The sequence below is a fragment of the Cheilinus undulatus genome, linkage group 10 (assembly GCF_018320785.1).
Source record: "Cheilinus undulatus linkage group 10, ASM1832078v1, whole genome shotgun sequence".
Lineage (NCBI taxonomy): Eukaryota > Metazoa > Chordata > Actinopteri > Labriformes > Labridae > Cheilinus > Cheilinus undulatus.
This window is the reverse complement of record NC_054874.1, coordinates 39,560,453-39,579,780: the sequence shown is the minus strand read 5'-3', so window position 1 is coordinate 39,579,780 and position 19,328 is coordinate 39,560,453. Positions and strand designations below refer to the sequence as shown.

At 39.4% G+C, this 19,328-nt stretch overlaps 1 protein-coding gene across 12 annotated transcripts in view; it reads right to left on the bottom strand.

Annotated features, from left to right (window-relative positions):
• rapgef2b (Rap guanine nucleotide exchange factor 2b) overlaps nt 1–19,328 on the bottom strand; it is a 171,366-nt gene that overhangs the window by 20,835 nt on the left and 131,203 nt on the right. For 10 of the 12 annotated variants that reach the window (XM_041796903.1, XM_041796904.1, XM_041796911.1 and 7 more), the window contains 9 exons: nt 16,231–16,362; nt 9,378–9,555; nt 5,538–5,674; nt 4,476–4,634; nt 3,756–3,908; nt 3,494–3,658; nt 2,208–2,315; nt 1,917–2,120; nt 769–877 (listed from right to left, as the gene is read on the bottom strand). In XM_041796903.1, the coding sequence (XP_041652837.1) occupies nt 769–877; nt 1,917–2,120; nt 2,208–2,315; nt 3,494–3,658; nt 3,756–3,908; nt 4,476–4,634; nt 5,538–5,674; nt 9,378–9,555; nt 16,231–16,362 (1,345 nt within the window). The remainder of the gene's footprint in view (nt 1–768; nt 878–1,916; nt 2,121–2,207; nt 2,316–3,493; nt 3,659–3,755; nt 3,909–4,475; nt 4,635–5,537; nt 5,675–9,377; nt 9,556–16,230; nt 16,363–19,328) is intronic. The other 2 variants (XM_041796912.1, XM_041796913.1) reach the window with 1 other exon arrangement.

Here is a 19,328-nt window from a genome sequence, read left to right as displayed (position 1 = left end):
AGTGGCGGGCCATACTTTTAGTGTTAATTAAAGTATTTTTAAGTGTATTCAAAGAGCTGGCCTTCTTAAAGAATTTACTTTTTTTCACTTGCTCCTCCTTTGGTTTTTAAGCATCCTTCTCTCCATTATTAGATAATACAAAGGCCTCTTGGTATAAATAATTAAGCCTGGCAGTAACTAAACAAGTATACCAATTCCCCGGTATTTTGGTTACTGAACAATTTGAAAAGGCAACAACTACCTAAAATCTAATCCACGGTATGCAATTACATCTTTGCAATCATTATTCACATGTGCTTTGCTTACTGGGCAGTATATATACCTTTTTAAATTAATATACTAAACACTGTGTGTGTTTTCAAACCTGGGTTTGTTTCCACGAGTAAAGATGTATATAATTTATATCATATATATTCTATTTTCACTACAAATATCTTTTATACTGCATTCTCTTATTATCAATAAGGTCTCCTTTTGCACTTGGTTATCGACTCCTGGATGACCTTTGTCTGTTTTTGTTGTATTTGAATCATCAGTTCTTAAGAAGAAATATCCTTGAAAACACAAAAAATTTTGAAAATAAGCATGATTCTGTTAAAAAGGAATAGATACTTTTTCTTTCATTTCTTGTAATGTCAAAACCTTTCATCACCCTCTGTTACCTTCAAAATTTGGCCCAGCAATTTAATAAACATACTCTTTATAAATACAAGTACTCAAATCACTATATTTGGTGAAATTTTTTACAAAAACTTGAAGAATCCTTACCTAAAAGGTTTGTTTTCACAGTTATGGACAGGTGGGTGTTGTTCTTCAGGATCTCATTGGCTTTGCTGAGCTGGACATTTTCAAAGTTCTGCCCATTCACCTCCAAGATCTGCAGGAAGAAAAAATAAAAACAGAAGAATTTTATCAAAATATAAAAGTACCTAATAATGTAATGATTTGCATGTTTGTATACTTCTTCCAATTCAGTCCAGCACATTGTTCAGACATCAGTGTGGGTCCTCACAGTTTAACTTCTGTTTATGAGCTTGATATATATGTTTAAACATAATCTATAAACCAGCATTTCCTCTTTATTGGAAGGGTACGTCATCCCCTGCTGATGTGAGGCCCTGAACACTCAAAAACAAGACCAACCGTCTGTTTTGAGATCAGCAGTAATGAGTGAAATTTGCTTAGACTTTACAGCTAAAGAACTAAAAGTAGTGGTCAAATGATAAAACAAACAGAGCTGATAGTAAAGGTCTGAAATGACAGGTCCATGTTGAAGCTGATAAACTAGAAGGTGTGAGCGTTTTGAGAGTGAATGCTTCCAAGGATGTCAACTTCTTCACTTCCTTTTGGGGAAACAGCTGCAGGGGATGTTTGGAGTCAAAAGGGCTTAACTCGCATCCAGACACTCTCGAGATGGTTTTGAGGATTAAAGGACTTTGCTTAAAGCTCAGAGGACTGCAGAGTGTGAAAATTGTTGAGAAGTCGAGTTGCAGGGAGAAAGCCAACACAGGATGCCCGCAGCTTCTTGGGAGTTCAATTTAAGACCTTCTTAAAAACCCTTTTAATGCTAGTTAGAGGGAAATTCAAGCCAATTTCACAACGAAAATGAACTTTAACATGAGTAAAAAGGATCAATTCATGAGTTGGTCTGTGTGACAGGAAGGATTTCTCCATGCAATTGTAGCCTCCAGACAAAACTAACACTTGTGCGGCTTTTGGTAAAGATCTTTCACCACATCTCAATAGAAAATCCCAAAACTTGGACAAATGTAACCCCTGTCTTTGAAGTACAAGCAATGTTAACTTGTTGAAAGTCTGTATGTAAGAATTACAAGGTGGAAAAGAGAAGGTGACCGAATTGACTGTGAGTAAGACATCAAGGATGTCATGCTGCAACTGTGAAGTGGTTATCTTACCTGATCTCCACGCTTAAGGCCGACCTCTGCTGCCTTGCTCCCGGGCTCCACTGCATCGATAAAGATGCGAGAACCTTTCTCCTGACCTCCAAGAAGGCTGAAGGCTAGTGGAGAGTCCCTGCTCGGCTTGGTAAGTGTCACTAGCCGAGGCTTGGCTTTAGCAGCACATGCTATATTTAACAGTCTGAGGTGCCCACACATTTTCTGAGGGAAATAAAAAATAGATATAAGATACATGCAATAAACAACACAGGCAATATATACTTGTGGCATGTTAATTTTTTCACTTACTTCTTTCTCTAGATTGTTTTCAAACTCCTCCAAAAAGTGAGTCATGGCAGGGTCACCCTCAAAGTCATTGAAGTGATTGTTTACCCACAGCAAGACTACCCGTGTAACCTGGAGCAAGCACAGAATCGGAGCAGGTCAACATACATGTTACAGGTTAACTAGAGTACACATTACGTAGTTTATAATCTGACCTAGAAACATTTGTTTGAGTTTCTGCTGTTCCCAGAGTGTTTTAGGTCATGCAAGAATACTTTTGTATTATTACATTATTATTATCGATTGCAGGCACATGGACTTCATTTCCTTTAGATATACACTAGATTTGTCCAAACTTAAGATACTTTCTTTGCACCACGCATTTTAAATAAGGACTTTTAATGAAGCCACTCAGTTTCCTTAATGATTGTTACCATCAAACATACCAAGATCTTTAAAAACTATAGTTCTGCAATCATGTTTTAATCCAGTGGTGCTGCCATTGAAATACTGACATTCATTAAGCCTGCAGGTGTAAAAACTACATTTATATCTCTCAGACAGAGACCAGAGGAAACGATAATGACTAAGTTTCACAATAGCACTGGGAAGATTTTGGTTTTTCCATTATGCTTCTAAAATTTTCATCTGAAGAATAAAATTAAAACAGACCAGGTGCAGCGCCAGGATTACAATTTTGTCTGGGCCTATTAACATCAAAAGTTCAACCCTTTCCCCCTCTTATAGACAAATAAGTTGTAGACTTCTGTTAGTTACTGATTGTTTCTTTATTGATCGCGCAAAGAGAGGGAGCGAGAGAGAGATACAAGGGGAAAAGAACGCTCTGCAATGCTATAAGTCTGAGCTTAGAAACCGTTGTAAGACAATCAGATCAGACAGGAATATTCAGCTCTGACTCCTGCCATTCCTTCTTTCTTTGGTCACTTTTTACCCTGTCATAAAGAAACATAAATCCAGTAATGAAATCGCATGTAACTCTCAGCAGGTGCAGTGTAAATAACTATGGAAAAGATCATTGAGGGCTCAAATTGCCACACCATCAGCTCTAGACCCGCCCTCAAACGGTTAGCTCGGCTGTGGTGGAAAAGCAAATCCCCTGCCTAGCTTTGCTGCCATGTAGGGTCAAACCAAGCAGAGCCAAGCCGCTCAATGTAACGGAATAGCTCAAAATATAGTTTGATTTTGACTAGTATTTTATCGAAGTTTAAAATTCTAGAACACACATCTAGATTATACATCCAGTTTCATTTATCTGTACATGTTGATGTAAAGTGATTCTACTCCCGTACTTTGTCCCTGAGACTTGGGTCATGGAACCACTCCAGGAGCTTTTTGCCCACGACCATGGGGCTGGAGAGGAAGGTCCTGTAGGTCAGCAGGAAGTCCTCAATGTAGGTGGGGTCCACCACTGAGTGTTCCTCCACAAGGTGCATGGTGAGACGCTCCGCTGTGCCCTGAGATTTGGAACCATAGTGTCATAGTTTTTAAAAGAACTTTTATGCAATTTTATTGTCTTTAAAGATTTTAAATGTGCACAAACTGAACTGTCACCTTGATGACGATGTGTCCTTTCCTTGTGCCAGTGCGGTCCAGTTCACGGTGTTCCTTCACCATAACGATCTCTCCTTCCTCCTCCACCTTCTGCATGTTCTTTTCCACCTGGTTGAGGATGCAGCAGTAGTCCTGCTGGGCTATACAAACAAACTGGACCAGACAAGAGGAAACAACAGTTAGACTTATTTACCCTAAAAATCTAAAATTAAAGCAGTTATGTTTCTGTTTAACAAACTTGGATTTGAATTGAAAGTAACACAATAGTTAACAACAGACTTAAAAGAAACTCTGCAAAACAACACACTACCTCCATTAATAAATTATGAAAAAGGGGCTTTTACTAATTGGGAGTAAAGATTTTATCATCTAGACGCTCAGTTTTCCATGATTAAAGGTCTAAAAATCTGGGTCTTTACTTTGACTGTTTAGTATTTTGCTCCTATTAAGAGACATGATGCAAAATAATGTGATCTTTCATGGGCTGGCCTATTCTCTTTAAAGCGGTTGCATCTCACATTAAAACGAATGCTGTTGCCCAAAGCTATTGTCAATGTCATGAGTACAAATGCTGTTTTCATGGAGTGGGTCACAGTGGAATTTAATATCCTCACATGTCAGCGTTACTTGCTTGCTTTTCACCCTGAAGAGCAGATGAAATGGGCTGTTTAATGGTCACAGAAAGTTGCTACGCAAGCACATTTAAACAGAGCATCCTACCTGGCAGTCGTCCACCTTGGTCTTCATGACGCCCTTCATGTACTCCTTCTCCATGGTTGGCGACACCCCAAAACTGTTCCCCATGCACAGGATCTCTGTCCGGCTGTCGGGGTACGTAACCTCCACTGAACCATTCAGGATCACAGACCACGAGTCCAGCTACAGCCGAAACACACCATTTATATTCATTAGATGTTAGAAGAAGTAGCAGAGCGTACAAGAAACCAGTCAAAACATTGGACAAGATGAGAAAAAAAAAGACACTACTGAGATAAAATTAACTTTGTAGATCATACTAGGTTCAGTCTAGTAATATTCCCAACAGCTGGTGTCCCCTAATGAGTCAAAATTATGTATCAAAAAGGAAGCGTATGCAGAAACTACAAGGGGACTGCTGCACTAACAGATGGGTTTTACTTTCCTCTGAGGGATCCAGCAACAGCAGAGAATCTGAAGTGCCAACTACGATAAAAAGTTGCAAACACTTAAAAGTATTGATACAATTAATGTATAATTGAAGTTATGATAAATATTTCAGCTTTTGGGGGAAGATTTAGTGTATTTTTTTTTTCAAGAATCCCTCAAAAGCAGACATTCTTTAGATTTACCCAATGTTCCCTGGCAGCAACAATATGCTCAATGAAGCCTGGATTCTCAGTGACCGGACATTTGCTTAAGTGACCTGGCCTCACAGGCAAGCTCTGCTCTTTATTGTTTGGGTGCATCACAGTAAAAGTCAGCCAAATTGACTTCATTGAAACTCATGTCATGTCTTCAGCAGAGAGAGAGAGAGAAAGAGAGAGACAGGGAGGGAGGGAGGATAAGTGATGCTTGCTTTAGCTGCCTAAGGGCTCCTGGAAAGGCCCGGTGATAAGGGCGGTCCACCATTCAGACTTAATAGAGCAGAAAAAAACATCAAATGGAAGAAGAAAGACTCATTGGTGTGAAGGGGTGAAACTAAGGTTCAGTTCCCCAAGAGGGGGACACACAGGAATAAAAATACAATTAAAGACAAAGTCACAAGATGGAGCTTATGTCTGCTTGTTTATGCCACCAACATACCTCCTCTCCATCATTGAGAACTATGGTGCCGGCGCGTTCGACCACAGCAAAGACCATGACAGCACAGAGTTCCCTCCTCACTGACATGGTCATGTTGGCGAACGCTGGCAGCTGATGCATGAACTCCAGTAATTGCTCTGTGAGTGGGACAGACGAGAGACAGCAGAGGAAGAAGAAAAGGATCAGTAAAAGAGCAAAAACACAGGGCCCTGAAACCCAGACGAGAGAAAGAGAAAAGGAAGGCAGGCAGCCTTGCTGGCAACCCTGTGCTGCCCTCACTTCCAGCCAAAAAGGCACGAGCTGCAGACTGAGCATCAGAGCGGGTCATCAGCACAGTGAATAGCCAACAGAGGAATCATTATGTGGAGAGCATAAAGCCAAATATCAATTTCATTGATATAAACGTTCAAGGCGAGCCAAGAATAACTGCTGACACTTTCCTCGATGACCTCTGAGGCTAATTTCCAATTTAAAACTCTGTCAACCAAGATCAAGTTTTAAAGTTAGTTCACTAAAAGAGCCCAAAACCATACAAATGTCTTGTCAAGCTTGACTTGTGCTTTCTATTCATTTTAAACCTCTTCATATTCACATGTGGTTATAAATTGACAGCAGAGGCTCACCTGCACATCAAAATCTAATGTATTATTATTATTTACAAACATTCCCAAACTGATGGCCTCTCAGGGGAAATTCGAATTGCTGGGCCCAATTTATTCTACCGTGCTACATCAATGCCATAATGGCCTATACCGTCCTGAGCTCTAAATGTGCATTGGTGTGTCTGCATAGTTCTATATACAGGAAACCATGGCAACTGAGACCAAGAGTAAAATGTTGGAGTTAGAGCTAATAAATATTTAGCAGCAGCTGATTATACAGCAATTATTGCAAAGAAGAAAACAGAGGAGACATTGGAGGAGACTGGAATATATGGCTGCTGAATTAGAAGTTTGATACTCGGTCACTGAGATACATGGATAAAGAAATGCCTTTTTGATGTTTTCTGATGAGAACAAGTGGATTTGATGGGCTAGTTTGTCATCTGAAGCCATCTTTCTCACACCACAGCACACAGATGAGGTTTGCTGACATAATTTAGAGACTGGCAGTCATCTGGTGCTACCCAGCTGACCTATGGAGATTGGCAACGTGACGTCACACCCTAGTCTGCCACAGTGACTTGTGGGGTGAGCTTCCATATAAGCAGTGCTACCTTCCTACTGGTTTCAATGTACTTTTATATGTATATGTTTTTTAAGTTTCCACACTATCTAGTTTTTGTAAACAGTGGCTGTGTTTACTTGACATCCCAGCTTCTGTCACAAGATTCAATATCTTTATAAACATATTAACAGAGATTTACAAGTCGCATTTCAAACCTTTAAACAGTATTCTTTATTCAGATAGTCACCTCTTGATAGTATTTTATTTCCCAGTCGTCTAGAATCAGAGAGGACTGTGAGTGTGTGATAAAAAAAGCTATTTTTCGAAGTAAGACCTAACATGTTCAGGTATTTTTTACAAACAAAGGGTCAGGTAACTAACTGTTTTAAGAACCGTAAACCAGAATGTTACTTGAGTGTTGATGTCTGTGGGAAGTAACATGACAGGGCTCACCTGCAAATACATCTACAACTTTTATAAACTTCCAGGTAATGTACACAGCAATTGGTAAACTGTACATGGACTTCCAGGGATTTAAAAATTTGTAAACTGGGCAGCACTTAGACCACATATGCAGAAGATAAAAATATCTGGAAACTAAGAAGAGGCAAGGCGACCTTTCCTTTGGCACTTCAAATGGATACATTTCCAATAATACTGACCTTTTCCTACAGTGTCTCTTTGCATCAAGAAGGAGTTTGTCTGTATAAACCGTTCTTTAAAATTTTTTTTAGAATTGTTATAAATGTCAGAATAGTGCTTGCAGTGCCTGCTATTCAGATAGTCCAGTACAACTGATGGCCCTTCAATACGGCAGTTCCGTCTGGTTCCAACTCAAATAAATCTTACAATGCACTGCGTAGTGACATCAGTTGCCAAGCTCTATAACAGGACTTTAGGTCTGTGCTGTTTCTAGGCATCAGTACATTTCTGAGGAGGTGCACATCAGGTTATACACACAGGCTTCTTTGACAGAAAAAGGCTACATCAACCTGTGGCTTATGCTATGGTGTAGATTAGTTGGAGAAGTACAATCAGACAGACTGTGGTTAAAAAAAGAAGATTATTTTGGGGGCTTTTGCTTTTATTGGATAGGACATCTGAAGAGAGACAGGACATATGGGGGGAGAAAGATGTGCACCAAACATGTACCAGGACCAGATATCAATCCTATGATCAGTGCATTGAGGACTATAGCCTCAGTATGGGGGCCCCTGCTTTACCAACTGAGCCAAACCAGCGGCCATAATCAGGCTTTTGGTGGTTACCTACTCTTAAATTTTTATGTTTTTATGTTTCAAAGAATATTTCATAGTGAGAAGACATCCAATGCACAGGATGTCAGGATTGGATTTACTTTTAGTCAGGAAATCTAATACGAAAGCAAAACTATCTTTTTTTGCTATATTACACAAGATATTAGCAAAATGCCAGTAGATCCAAGTCATTTAGTTAATTCAGTAATAACTAATTAATTCATCACTGTAGCTGTGCCTCAAAACATACCTATTCAAAGAGTTTATCCTCTTTCTTATTTTTTTTGAAAGACCTCAATATGAAGGTACATTTTTCTTAGTATGAAGTTTTCATGTAAAGACTGCTGCAGTGAGGTCTGTGGATCATGCTGTTAAACCAAGGCACTGTTCCTTGTAAAAAGAGTTGTTTTTTCAAATGTCTTTTTATCCCATTGTTTTACACAGCCTAAACACAAAAATTCTCCAGGGACAGGGGCAAATATTCAAAGAAAGATATCTAAAGCTTTATGTGTAGAAGCAGAACTACTGCACATGGACAGAGTTAAGTAAGGACATATATTTCGTTATCTGGGTGAATGGCTTCAATGCTGGATGCATCTGACTATCCGCCAATGGAAATGCTGTGTATAATAAAGGAAATCATTTTGCAGCATCCTGACACTGTGCACCAAAGTAACCACCCCCCTCTTCCCCATCTCCCACCAGCTTTCCCCTCCTGGTAATAGTCTGGCGCACTGAATGACCTGTGCTTGGCATGGCAACAGCGTCGTGTGTGAAGCTGCAGAAGCACTGAAAGTTTAATGTGCAGGGAGAGGTGAGGCGAGAGGATGTGCCGGAGTGACCTAGAAAAGCCTGCTGGCGGAGGGAGGGGTGTGCCACGGGGGGAATCAGCGGACTGGGGGAGGGGGTAGAACGATTGGCAATCGCTCTCTACATCCAGAGCATCATCCTCCCTTAGTCCACATCTGTAGCTATGCTCCAACAGTGTGTACTTTTAATTTGAACATCCTTATCATTATCACTGGAGTTGAGTCACAGCTTTGAATGATATGATACTGCACGTCTGATGTGGCTTTTAGAGTTACTCGAAAGTCTACATCATAAATGAGAGCAAGGGAGAAAAAAATGTAAATGATTGTAGATTTGAATAAGAAAGGAGGGTGTGGTTTTATAGAGTGTTGTATTATTCTCTAAAGAGACAAGAATACTGCCTCTACCAGGAATAACAAGGCCTGTGCTTCTCACAATAATCTGAGAAAATGCATGCTTTTCTGAAGAAGTCTTGTAGCAATAGCACAGTAAAGCATGCACCAAAATAAATCACACATTTTTAAGGTCAATACTGCATGTCATAAACTACTTTGTCCCTATAGATATCATGGATATCATAAGCTGTACTGAATCACAAGGTACTCACCTATGTCATCGTCAGTTCTGTCCATAGGGTCCTTCTCTAGGCAGTCCCTCACGATGTCCCGGCTCATAAGGGGGTCTGATGCTCGCTCGATGTCCTCCTCATCGTCGTCCTCCTCGGAGTCGACGGCTGTCTCTGGCAGGCCACTCAGGTCCATGTCACCTGGTTCGTTTTCTGTGGCCTAAGAGTAAACAGATGAGAAATAAATTAATAATCTGTGCCAAAATCCAAACAAAATGAGGGATTCTAGGTTTCCTTCCAACACGAGCAGTTGGTTAACTGCAGCCTGTTGTCCATCAGTAAGACTCAAAGCACAGATTGACCCAGTTGTCAAGACTGAACAACTTGCCTATATGCTCATTAAAAACTTTAGATTCTTCGCTACATGCTTGAAAAGCCAAGAAAATGTCAGCAGGTGCTTAACAAGCCAGTGACCAAACTCATGTCCAACTGTCAAAACTTAGACTGAGTGAACTCATTTGTAAACAGCTTGTGTAAAAATCTAGCATAATGAGGATAGCGAGGAGGAGGCGGCTCAGCACAAATGCACTTCTGAAATCATTTTACACTACAAGCATCAACTGCAGAACAATGCAATTCCACCCAAAAGCAAAATAACAAAGAGCCTCTGTAAAATCTGTTGTGCAGATTTGACCCATTTCATAAAATAGATTAGAGGTATTCAGTACAGTATAAGAGAGACAGGCGTCAATGCTGCATACCAAACAGTCTGCTATGCATAGTAACAAGCTAATTAACTCCCAACTTTCCTCTCCTCTCCCCCTCAGCAAACTCCTGCGCCTGCCTCGCAGCAAGATCCGCTTCTTTGAAAGCACAAGATGAAATGTATGTGGAGCTGAGAAAATGAACGGAGATGAGGAGCCAAAGTAATGCAATTACTGGTGAAGGAGTGATACTTCTGTGGTCCCTCTGCTATCATCAAAGAAAATGTTTCCACAAATGACAGAGGGGCCATATTGCCTGATTTCACGCACGCAACATGAAACCCTCTCACAGATGAAACCAAAGCATTCAGAGAAAAACAGGACTACAAAGCATCATCTCAGCTAGGGCTCCAGCTAGAAAAACACAATCCTTCTTACCTCAATATGGTGCCCAACCTCAAGCTTCTTATTAGAGAGAGAAGAAAGGGTTGCCTTTGCAAACTGTCCGCAAAATCCCAGAGCCAGACGCATCTTCACCTTCCAGTCTGTCAGCCTGCTTTTAATTTTTCAGGGCTCATAGTCCCTGTGCCAGGTCTTTTACAGAAACCCTATGTCATTTCTCCTCAAACACCATGTGCAGAAGGCTCATTAATGATTCACGCCACTGTCTGAGTGGCCATTTGGGCATCATCGGAGCACACACCCTGGTAGGCGGGGCTCATGATCTTGGGATGTGTGTGAGGACTTTTGACAGAGAAGAGCCACAGACTGAAGGAGTAGTATACTAGAAGTGGCACAGCATATCTTACCCTAAAATAAAAACAATGCATTGAGAAAAAGTGGATGTGAAAAATAGTGCCAATCAATAACTGAAAACAGGAAATAAGGAGGACTTTCTCCATCAATCTAGACAGCTTTCTCTCAGAACTCTTTGTCCTAAAAGCACAGATACTTGCATATTCATTGCCTGTTATCCACAGATGGACAGAGGACACACCAGACAAGTTCACCCTTGTTTACTGCAGGAGATAAATTATGTAATAACCATAAATCAGCAAAAAAAGAGAAATGCATGTTTCTTCTTATAGTGACTTCATTTGTTTCACAGCATATAAACAACCTGAGTGCACCACATGCAGAAAACTTTTGAAAATCTCTAAACTCGCATGCAGTATTTAGATAAAACTCTTTTGTATTCCTGCACAGTGTCTTTTTTTCATGTCAACTGTGCATCAACAATCTATAAATGTGCAGTAAGCATTAAGTGTGGACAAGTCAGGTGCTATTAATATTTCATTAGGGCTATTCTTGGATCAATGCTTTCAAAGTCCTTCTGAAGGACCAATTTCATGATTAATTCAGGTACAAAACAGAGCACCATGTTGCTGGTGACGTGACAGTGATGTGGTACTCTCAGCGGGGTACATCAATTGCAGAGACCAAAGGGGGCAGTGGAGATTTAAACAGCAGGGGGGACCAGTAGTTAAACTGCTAGAACTAGCCCAATCGACTAAGCGGCTCTTCATGAAAGCATCTGCTTAATGTGAATGTGCACGCTAACTTTAATTTATGCTGTCATGCTTCTTTATACAATAAACTTCCTGTGTTCTCTTAGCAAAAGAAGCAGACCTCCCCTGGTTATTTTACTCAAAAGCCCTCTAAGTGAAGACAACTAGGATTATTGGTGTTGTAACATCCCACGGTAATAGTTCTAAAACCTGCAGGGAGCAACTTTAGCAAACCATTAAAAAGTAATGTTGCATAAAACAAACATTTTGGGGAGTCCTACGGGGTCCACTTAGATACTAAGAAATTAATTTTAATCCTTTTCTCCATTGTGAAGTATTTTTATTAGTGTTTTAATTGTTGTGTGAGAGTGGACAAAAAGTTCAGGAGAGGAGCTTGCAATCAAGAAAAGCTGGAAAACTGAAAATGTACTCGTTGCATACATGTCTCCTTTGTTGAACAACTGCCACTTCATCCTCCTTGTGCAGAGATCTAAGGACAAACTTAAAGCAGACTTTAGATACATCTGAGATGAAGCTGACTGGAGAAAAATGAGGGAGCCAAATGGGGACATTTTTTGCAAAATTCTGCTGTTTTTAAAGTGTTTAAAGTTTAAAGTTTAAAATAACCAATCATTTCTTTGTTACTGTCTTTGACAAACTATGAGAAAACACCTTTTATTAAGTTAATCTTAACCTATAGACGTATGGTATATATGCAAGGATAAAATACATACCAAACAAGGTTTTATTGATTTGGATTTCGAAAAACTGATGGAGGAGTTTCAATGTTCAGTGGACTTGAGCTTGTATAGCAATTTTCTAGTCATTTGACTACTCAAAGCGCCTTTACACTGCAGGTCACAGCTACCCATTCAATCCACAATTACACACTGATGGCAAAAAAATGATGCTATGGAGAATTGGCTCACAGTATTAGCAAAACCCATTCAAATGCATCCATACACATTTACCGACAAAGCAGTGGGTGCAAATTGGGGTTAAGTGCTTGCCCAAGGACCCATTGACATGGGATTGTAGGAGTTGGGGATCAAACCCGCGACCTTCCAACTCTACCCACCCCAAAAGTTAAATATGGCTGAATTATAACAGGGCATAAAGTACAGAGCTATCATTTTTTATTTTAGCAAATAACTGGACAAATATTTTCTCAATGAATAACCCTAATATTTGGTTTCTGCAATATGAAAAAGGTTTAACCTTTCTTGCTTTCCCATAACCACAAGTGACACCAACCAAATGTTATTTCATTTAATTGACAGACCAAAACTGGACAAGTAGGCATTCAGTCAACTAAATGGTTAAATGTCATTACCCTCACTAGTTGGCACCAAAGTAATGAATCAGTTAAACAATAGTTTTGTTTGTTGACACTCAATGCCGGGCCAAATGCTCAAAATGCAACCTAGCCACACGTGTTAGGTTAAACTGTAATATCTATTGGAGTATTGTGTTTCCTCATCCAGCACGGGTGGGTGGATGTTGACATTCAAGGAGGACCAAAGGCTGGCAGTGCATTAGCCATGCTAATGTTAAACCAGTAAGACTTCTTTCATATAGACTCGTTGGTTAGTCTGAATTTTCACTTTCATTTAACAGTCTAAGAAATCTTAAATTTGGGAACATCTGTAGCGACTACAAATGAGAGATGCAGACACTAAATGGGCCTGTAACTGTGACAAGTACAAACTAAATTAAAATCAAAGTCAGGATAAAAAAACATAAAAGAAGTCCAGAAGATACTGATTTGAAAATGGTCAACAGAAAACATTTAGATCCACTCATCCTCTTAGTCTGCATCCCACAGCACAACTCAACATGTAAAATAAGTATAAAAAAAGAAAAAAAAAAGTGCAAACTACCAGAAATCATGTCTAGCCCACAGGAGGAGCAAAATATAGTGAACAATTAACAGAGGCATCATGACTCCTACAACATCCCCACCCAAAACTCATACATACAAACTTAACCTGCACATAAAAGGGGAAAAAAGCTTATGTTAATATTTGGGGACTTAAAAGAGCAAGTCAAAGGCCAGAAGGAATTAAACTGAAAATCAATAGTGAGGCTTAATTTGGATTGTAAACACATGGGATTTTGGACTGGAGTGTACTGAAAACCAGCTTGCACACTTGACAAGATCACAATTGTAATCACTTGTATAAAGAGAGAGCAGTATTACATTGAGACAGAGCAAGAAAAGGCAAAGGAGAAGACATGGCACCCAGAGACAGAGAAGCTATGGCTTCAGGTAGATTTAGAAGGAATCAAAGGAAAAAGAAGGAGAAAACAGGCCAGCGTGTGTCAGAAAAAGAGAAAGAGGGGCAATCAGGAGACACATAGAGCTAATAGCAGATGGCTGTAAGACCAGGATCACTGACTGGGGACAGCAGAGCCTGTTCAACCTGCCCCAGCCAGCCACAGCATGACCAAACAAGTACAAACACAGACACACACTTCTCTATGACAGTACGCTCTTACAGAGGCCTAACACGTATTAAAAAGCCACATTCAAATAGTTTGATTTAATGCTCCATCACACACAAACACAAGCCATAAAGAAGAAGTCTGCACTGAACACAGCAACTCGGTGACTGATGCCCTCTGAGCACAGTCACACTTACAAACAAGCACACAAATAGACACACAGCAGGTGGCCGTATTAAGAGCCAATAGGGTGGGTGCTCTGAGTTAAGAGGATTAGTTTCAGGGTTTGGGGCACGTCCACAGTCACGGGGTTGTAGTGTGTGTGGGGGTGTGTGGGTGTGTGTGTTCTTTCAAACTGGATGATGTTTTATTTACCTCTGGGGAGTAAAGTTGCAGGAAAATATTTTCTTATTCTTTAGTCCCTATTTCTTTAGTCATGCTTACTTATTTATTACCTTAGTCACACTCAAAACACAGAAAAGGATTCTGTAACGTCTGCAGCTGCTCTATGTAATATTCCTGCATAAAAAAAATGCATAAGGTGTTTTATCACACCAGACTGTACGTCACAGCTCCCTGGGAGTTTTTAACTTCTGCTTTGAGGTGATGAGACACCAAGCCAGAGTCAGGAAGTAGGCTGGACCACCTGCTTGCTGCAACCAGCCTGTCTGCTCGTCCCCTGCTGAGCAGTGACAGTGTTCTATTAGTGGGTCTTTTAGCCTCTTTGTGTGCCAGGATTTTTCTTCGCCAAATTTGCAGATCTAATGAGACTAACCTGCTTTCCCAGAGGTGTGTTTGTCATTCCATCAGGTAGAGAGTTGCAGACTTTGAATAATATGAGCTGGGCGCCAGTTCAAGTCTCTCTTCATATTAATACACATGGAATAATGATTGAGCTGGACTGAAAAATTATATTTCAGTTAATTTCATACTTATGTTAGTAAGTCATGCCAGGGCAAACCAAGAAAGTAAGCTGTATTTAATGCAATCCATTTTCAGGAAGGCTAACACCAAATCACTCAGTTTGGTTATGACCCATCTTCTTTGCATCTTCTTCTTTCCCTCGTTTACTCAAAGAGGGAACCATGTTATTTGAAACAATAATGAAAAAAGGTCTAGGAGATTAAGGAATTCTTTACTTTCCTGAAGGAGTAGTTCCACATCTGAGGAAATACACTTTTTGATTTTACTTAACTCCCATGAGTTCAAGTATAAGATTCAAGCCTCTAATTGGCAAATATGAAGTCAGACCTTACTACAGTCAACAGCTAGTTAGCTCAGCTTGCAGGGCTGCAAGGTGGGCATAAAGATTTGAAAGAGCTCTATCTAATGGTTGTCAAAATCTCTCACAGGCACCTGTTCACTCTGCTTATAAATATGTTTGATAGGGATGAACTGATGCATCAGTTTAACAACAGTATCAACCAATATCTGCCCTTTTGACAGACATCAGCAATCGGCAAATAATGGGGCATGAACCTATGTCAGTAGTAGATGTTTATCGATTGATTTGTATAAATTCAATGCTAGCATTTAGCACATCTCTAATACTAGTATTTGGCATATCTCTTGTGTTTTATCTTGTTTATATCATCTGAATAAGGCCAAAAGACTGAGAATGACTAAAATTAGTTTTGATATAAAAAAAAACAAAACCAAAACAAAAAACTTTTCAGTATCACATGTTTGTTAACATAATACACTTTATTATTGTAATGGTTGATATAACGTTAAACTTTAAATAAATTATGTGCTTCTATTAAGACAGGTGCTCTGAAGAGCAGTAAATCCATCATAAACGGCAAGCAAACTTCTACACAAGGTCTTAATTGCACAAATGCAATGACAGTGTCTTGTCAAATGCTGCCAATGTTATAGTGCAATTAAAATTGTGCACAATTATTGGACTTCTACTGGTCTGTTCTATTGTGCTGTGGGTATTGAAACAGGTATCAGTACTGTTTGATTTTTGTCTTGTATTCCATTATAGGCAGTCTTGTCCAGTCCTTGGCAGAATGTAAAAAGCATATCTCCCAAATTCTTAAACTTATCTGTTTTTTTAATGCTTAAATGTTTAAAACGTAATAAATAAAAACTAAAGTTAGTGGTCGCTAGGGATGTTGACTCTACAATGAGCAGCTCTATGACTGTTAATTTACTAACAAACTACCACACCTACTGAACTATCCAGGGGAGTCCAGGCTGGGGATCCACTACCAATTTGGGGGGCGTCCTTACCTGATAAATGTCTGACAGGCTGCTGCTTCCAGAGTCGCTGGTGATACTACATCCTGAGTGGCTGGAGGAGACGTGGGTCACCTGTGGGTGCAAGCCGTCGGCCAGGTGAAGTCTGCTGAAGTCTGCGGGGAGCTGCACATACACACACACAACATACACACAGATGGTCAGTATCAGCCAGCTCAGCCGCCACCATTGGTCGCACACGCTGACACTCATGCTGACCGTGAGTCGTACTGAAACAATCAAAGAACATGTTCTCCCTAAGTTGGTCTGAAAATCATCTCTCCAGTGACTTCCTTGTATTTCTTTCTCTTTGTATGATATATTTTTAAAAATATTTTATAGTGTTTACAGAAGCTGTTGTACTTGATGAACTTATCCAAAATGCCCCCCCCCCCCCAAAATAAAACCCCACACATATTATTTTTTCTTCATGAAAACTAGGGAGTATCTTTTCTTTTCTCCTAAGCAGTGATAAAACTGTGCTAACATAAGAAAAAATATTAATTGGTCTCACTGCAAGAGCTCAACTTTACACATAATTTCTTATCAAAGCAAGAAAAAGGTGTAATAAAGATGCTAATTAAACCATCTGACTTTCATAGAATCTGTCGCGTACATTTCAGCACAACATGAGACAAAATAAAAATGAGTGCTTGCCTCCTGCCTTCCATTCTGTGTCAGTTAGAAGGCTCATAATTGAAAGTGTAATCTTTATTGACATATTTTTTTTACACTAATACATCTACTGATATTAGCTGTTGGCTGTTATCTGCGCTTGCTTTTATGAAGTAAGAAAACCAACAAGGAGCCGTGCATACATTAAGGAAACTCCCTAATTAAAGCAGGCATAACCTAAATGAACACCAGGCAGTAATGGGGGGAAACCCCTCTGAGTAATTCATGCTGTATAAAGTAGCAGGAAGCCCCGCTGTAATTAAACATATCATGAATGAGCCAACCCACTTCTCTATGGAGATGACCCCGAAATGTAAAATACATTAGAAACCTCCTGCTGACGATTATTGGGGTGGATAAATAAAACACTTTGCAGGGAAACACTAACTCTAGGTTATCTTAAGTAAATGAAGCAGTGTGTATATATAGATATGTACATATTTTTTTAGTATATACAATTTTTTTTGATAGAGAACACTAACTGTGTCATAAGTAAGACAGCAGAAGCTCTTCTGGTGTCCCTAAAGCCACAGGCGTCCATGGAAGGAAAAAACTTGTCCAAGTCCATAAGGGTATAGTCACCATGAAGAAGGCATAAACCAATGAGTCTTGGTGTATTTTTTATGTTTCTAGTAGAGGTGGGAATCACCAGTGGCCCCACAATATGATATTATCACGATACTTGGGTCATGATTCGATATTATTGCACTTTTAAACATTTTGCAATACAATGAGTATTGCGATATCATATATTGCAAAATATTGTGATCGATACCATTTTTTCAACTGTTTGGCTAATTTAGCAGTATTCTTGCCCTCATGTTTGTCGTATTGCTGAAGGATTTTATTTTCATGTAGCACTTCTTGCAAACCTCATGTGTCATGTCCATCTAATCCGTGCCCTGCTTGCATTTCTAATGTCCTTCCTCTGGTGCTGCCATGTTTGTTGTACCAACTTTCTCCTGCTCTATGACCGTCACATCTGCTGACCTCACTGGTCAAACAATTGTCCAAACAATTGATTTTATTTTTCCATTATCATAGACTTCCGATCATATTAGCAATTAATTTTTTAAAAATCAATACTTGGTGGATGAGACAACACGATATATCACCAGACAAAATATCGCATTACTATGCTATATTAATTTTTCTCCCACCCCTAATTTCTAGCCCCATAAATTAAAGGCCTTTATATTTTTCTAACCATCCTGACAGCCTAGTCCTGGATCGTTGATACTGATGCTTCTTCATCTTAAGTTCTTCTTACATTTTGACAGAGTATTCTAATTTTCAGTACATAGAATTGCTATTTAACTGAATCAACTATAGTTTAGGGTTGTTGGAAGAACAGAATTTATAACTTAGGCAAGTCAAAGTCAAACAATATCTATGAGTATACCTGTTCTGATACCACAGCAACAAAGAATAAATTACTGCATAAGTTCTAAATTGAACAAGTACGCTGCCAATGTTTAAATTACCAAACTGTGCCAATGTATTTTTTTAATCTTCCAACAGTGTCTCCTTTACTGTTACCTCTACTCTCTGCTTGCCTGTAACAGACATAAACACAACTCTTGTGTCTTTATGAAAAGACAAAGGTGCTTGAGAAAACTCAGTATCTGTTTCGTCTCTTTCTCTTTTGCCAGCTCTGAGCCAAAACATGGCTGAATTTGACTCAAGATTTTTTTTCTTCTTTTAGATATATTTTTTGGCTTTGTATGCCTTTATTGCTAGAAGAGGACAATGAATAGAGAGTGGGGGAGAGACATGCGGGAAAGGAACCGCAGGCCAGGATGGAACCCAAGCTGCCCACGTACATGGGGTGTAACAAAACCACTAGGCCACTTGCACCCAAGAATATGACTTAAACTTTGACATCATCTATCATAATAATGGATAGGTTACGGTGTAAAAAACACTGAAACCTATTCAAAATCTGGACAGCATTTCTATCATTTAAGAATAGCCATTGCTTGAATAGTAAAAAAAAACAGTCTTTTTCGGGACTGTAATATGTATATGCACTGATTCAAACTGTTAAAAATAAATGATACTCAGATTAAATTACTGTATGCCTACAACAACTGCAAATTTGAACCAATCTTGAGCTCTTTACCATTGTTTAATGTCAAGAAGATAAACTATTTAAAAGTTCTTTCCCCTGACATTTGAATATTGTTAAATGTTTAAAATTGAACCAATCATACTAGACAAGAAGAGGTGAATTATGAATGTAATCAAACAGCGTATACTGGTTCACAAGGTCTATAGACGTAAATATTTCACAGCTTAATGTTTTATTTACCAACATATATTTGATACTCAGCAGGGAGATTGCTCCGAGCCTTCTCTAACCCCCATTTCTGGCTGTGGCAGAACATCATAAATAATATAATTTACACCAAAATGTA